At 43.8% G+C, this 4234-nt stretch overlaps 1 protein-coding gene across 1 annotated transcript; it reads right to left on the bottom strand.

Moving 5' to 3' along the window:
• Positions 1-2610: 2610 nt before the first annotated feature.
• LOC138440633 (olfactory receptor 10H1-like) lies at positions 2611-3564 on the bottom strand. Its single transcript, XM_069590297.1, has one exon. The coding sequence runs from the start codon at positions 3562-3564 to the stop codon at positions 2611-2613; it is 954 nt and encodes a 317-aa protein (XP_069446398.1).
• Positions 3565-4234: the final 670 nt, after the last annotated feature.

A 4234-nucleotide genomic window follows, 5' to 3' on the forward strand; every position in this document is an offset into this window, starting at 1 on the left:
TTGCAGCCATGAAATTAAAAGACGCTTACTCCTTGGAAGAAAATTATGACCAACCTAGATAGCATATTGAAAAGCAGAGACATTACTTTGCCGACTAAGGCCCATCCAGTCAAGGCTATGGTTTTTCCTGTGGTCATGTATGGATGTGAGAGTTGGACTGTGAAGAAAGCTGAGTGCTGAAGAATTGATGCTTTTGAACTGTGGTGTTGGAGAAGACTCTTGAGAGTCCCTTGGACTGCAAGGAGATCCAACCAATCCATTCTGAAGGAGATCAGCCCTGGGATTTCTTTGGAGGGAATGATGCTAAAGCTGAAACTCCAGTACTTTGTCCACGTCATGTGAAGTGTTGACTCATTGGAAAAGACTCTGATGCTGGGAGGGATTGGAGGCAGGAGGAGAAGGGGACGACAGAGGATGAGATGGCTGGATGGCATCATGGACTCGATGGACGTGAGTCTGAGTGAACTCTGGGAGTTGGTGATGGACAGGGAGGCCTGGCATGCTGAAATTCATGGGGCCGCAAAGAGTCAGACACGACTGAGCGATTGAACTGAACTGAACAGAACTGACCACACATTTGTGGTTCCTGGTTGTTGTTTGTAGCAATATCACCATAACCTAGTGTCCATTAAGTGTTATAAATTGCTATTTTAAATAGCTATAAAAATTCATATTCCAAAACAATTTCACTTTGCCAATGAAACTTTTTTAAACATTGAGATATGATTGACAGATAACATCGTGTAAGTCTATGGTATACAGTATGATTTGATACATTTATTTATCACAATATGATTATCACTGCAGTGTTAACCAACACATCTGTAATATCACATAATTATCATAACTTTTTGTAGTGGAACAATTAAGATCTAGAGTCTTAGCAACTTTGAAATTTCTAATACATTATTATTGTCTATGATCACTGTGCTGTACTTTAGACCCCCAGAGCTTATTTATCTTCTGATTGATCTACTGGTTGCAAGTTTGTGCCCTTAAACAACATCTCCCCACTTCCCCCACCCCTCATTCTCTGGTGATCAACATTCCACTCTCTGTTTTTTATGAGTTTATCTTTTTCAGATTCCATTTATAAGAGATATTATACTGTATTTGTCATTCTCTTGAGTACACATGCTTTCAACAAATTATAAGTACTATTATGTGTGGTCAACTTTAAATCTTCCCCTCACACCCAAGGGATATCATTACACATTGTGACTAAGGAATAAATTTAATCCTGGGCTCTGCACTCGTCATTGTTCAACAAACAGTTCCACACTGACTTGTGTGCAATGTCACTCTCTCACAGAGAAAGCGATTTCTTATGGTGGGACTTTTTTCCTTAATTCAACTCTGGAGACTTTTCTCTACAGCTACTCAAGATTCACATTTGAAATGTGGTGGTTCCCTGAATTTTTCTGAGGCTGCTTATTACTGTTTCTAACTGCTACTGCATAGATCCATGCAATGTTAAAATTCAGGGGTGTTTTGCTTTCCTCTACTGTAATCTGGCTTAGACTTTTGTAGCCTCACAAAATTTGTGTTGTGGCAATATGTCGTTGCCCAGGGGAGGGTGGAGGCTTGACCTATTCCTTTTGACAGAGTTGATAAGAAGTCTAGGGTAGGTTGATAAGAAGTCTAGGGTAGGTTGATAAGAAGTCTAGGGTAGGTTGATAAGAAGTCTAGGGTAGGTTGATAAGAAGTCCAGGGTCCCCAAGGAGGAGAAAGGGGTATGGGGCTCTCAAGAAGGAAAACGGGACAGACTTTTTTCTACATTACTTGATCTTAGTCACATAAGACATTTCTTCTTAAATTCTGAGTTGTTATGACAACAGTCTTTAAGACTAACTTTCTTTAAGCCCAGAGCTAATGATTATACAACAAAATAACACATCTTGCTCAAAGGTATCTTTTTCCGTATGCTCTGTACGAACGATTATATAACAACAATAGACAACTATTGGAGGACATGTTTCTCCTTTCTAACAAGAACCTTGTGGTTAATCTTGTTATCTTAAGATGACAAGATAACTTACGTTGTGGTAGTGGCTTTAATAAAAGTATATAAGGCCTTGATAAGACTAGCAAGTGGGACACTCTCCATTCCCCTTCTGATGTCTATGTCAGAAGCGTTCTCTGTCCCTTTTCACTGTAATAAAACTTCTGCCACACAAAAACTCTGAGTGATCAAGCCTGGTCCCCAAAGCTATATCTTCTTCAGAGATCACGAATCCAACACTATTCACTGTAAGCTATCACTTTTCTCTTAGCAATTGGGTTTATGGTGATGGGAGTAATTAGATCACCCTGGTTTCTGGCAGAAGAACAAATTCCAGGTTTAATGCTACCTGACAAAGTGTTGTGCAAGAAATAGGAATCAATGAATCTGACTTTCTCAGTGATGTCATCACATACATCTTTCAACCAAGAATATATGGAGAATGATGTTTAACCGTTTTGCAAACATTTGAATGTTGCCTATAAGGGTCCTTATAAACCATACAGCATTAGGCAAATATAGGCTATTACGTGCTTACAGGGTGCCATCTCTAACAGTAGCCTCCGGTAACCTGATTTACCTATTTCCAAGGAATTCCTCCCAGATAATCACTTTTTTTTTTTTTCTGGGTAGAGTTTGCTGAGGAAGGTCTTCTTCATGGCGATCTTCAGCTCCTTGTTCCTGAGACTGAAGATGATGGGGCTCAGGAAGGGAGTGAGGACCGTGTAGGTGATGCCCATCAAGGTGTCTATTTCCAGAGACTGGGGACCCTTGGGCTTGAGGTAGATGACAGAAGCAAAGCCATAGTGCTCTATCACCACGGTGAGGTGGGACACACATGTGGAGAAGGCTTTGTGCCGGCCCTCAGCTGAAGGGATCCTCAAGATGGTGGCCACGATGAAGGCATAAGACAGGAGGATGAGGAGACAGCAGCCCAACAGGGTGGTAATACACACAAGTCCTAAGCCCATGGCCAGAATGGAGACATTTTTTCCACAGGCCAACTTCAGAAGAGCCTGCACATGGCAAACAAAATGATGGATCTCATTAGATCCACAGAAAGTTAGTTGGAAAATGGCTACTGTCACGACCAAGCCAATGACTGAGCCTCCAGCCCAGGACCAGGCCACCAGGCAGGCACAGCCTCGGGGGCTCATGAGCACATTGTACCGCAGGGGGTGGCAGATGGCCGCATAGCGGTCATAGCCCATGATGGTGAGCAGGAAGGAGTGGGTGAAGCCAAACATGAAGGAGAAGAACATCTGGCTGGCACAGGCTCTCAAAGCAATGGAGTGGTCAGTGGAGAGCAGGTCGGCCAGCATGCGTGGAATGACAGCAAAGGTGTAGAGGATCTCGGAGATGGAGAGGGCACACAGGAAAAGGTACATGGGTGTGTGGAGGCTGTGCTCCCTCCAGACAGTGGCCATGATGAGCAGGTTCCCCAGCAGCGTGAACAGGTACATCAGCAGGAAGAGCAGGAAGAACATCAGCTGAAGGTGGGGGAAGGTGGAGAAGCCGATGAGGATGAATTCAGCTGCTGATGAGAAGTTGCCTCCCTGCATGGGGGCTGTTCCTGAAGTGAGGTGTGACATGGAGAGGTCAGCTAGTGGATGGAAGGAGGTCTTCAGCTTCCATCATTCCTGGCTCTGCCCCAGGGACTGCTCTTGATCCTGATAAATGACAAGTGACCTTGGCTGAATTTCTACTCTGTGCCTCCTATGATTTAATCTTCTCATCAATATTGTGGGGAAGGAGGATGTGTGTGCTGTTTTTATCACTGTCTAAAGAAGGGTTAGGCTACCCACTCCAGTATTCTTGGGCTTTCCTGATTGCTCAGATGGTAAAGAATCTGCCTGCAATGCGGGAGACCTGGGTTCAGTTCCTGGGTTGGGAAGATACCCTGGAGGAGAGCATGGCAACCCACTCCAGTCTTCTTGCCTGGAGAATCCCCATGCACAGAGGAGCCAGATGGGCTACAGTCCATGAGGTGGCAAAGAGTCAGAAATGGCTGAGCAATTAAGCACAAAGTATCTTGAGAATACACATTGAAAATATTTGAGAGAGTCTAAGCAACTTGTTTATGGTGCAGCTGTCAAAATGGCAGAACCCATGCCTAGCTGTCCCCATCACTTCTACATCTTCCAAAAACAGAAAAAGCTTCCAACCATTGCTGCTCTGCCCTTCTACTCCCTTCTGATAAGTCTTGTTCTTTTCAGAGCTTCAAATACCATG

The sequence above is a fragment of the Ovis canadensis genome, chromosome 5, assembly GCF_042477335.2.
Source record: "Ovis canadensis isolate MfBH-ARS-UI-01 breed Bighorn chromosome 5, ARS-UI_OviCan_v2, whole genome shotgun sequence".
Taxonomy (NCBI): Eukaryota; Metazoa; Chordata; class Mammalia; order Artiodactyla; family Bovidae; genus Ovis; species Ovis canadensis.

Bases quoted from the DNA above. Each gene is read 5' to 3' on its own strand.
- LOC138440633 (XM_069590297.1), bottom strand. From the start codon at position 3,564: ATGCAGGGAGGCAACTTCTCATCAGCAGCTGAATTCATCCTCATCGGC.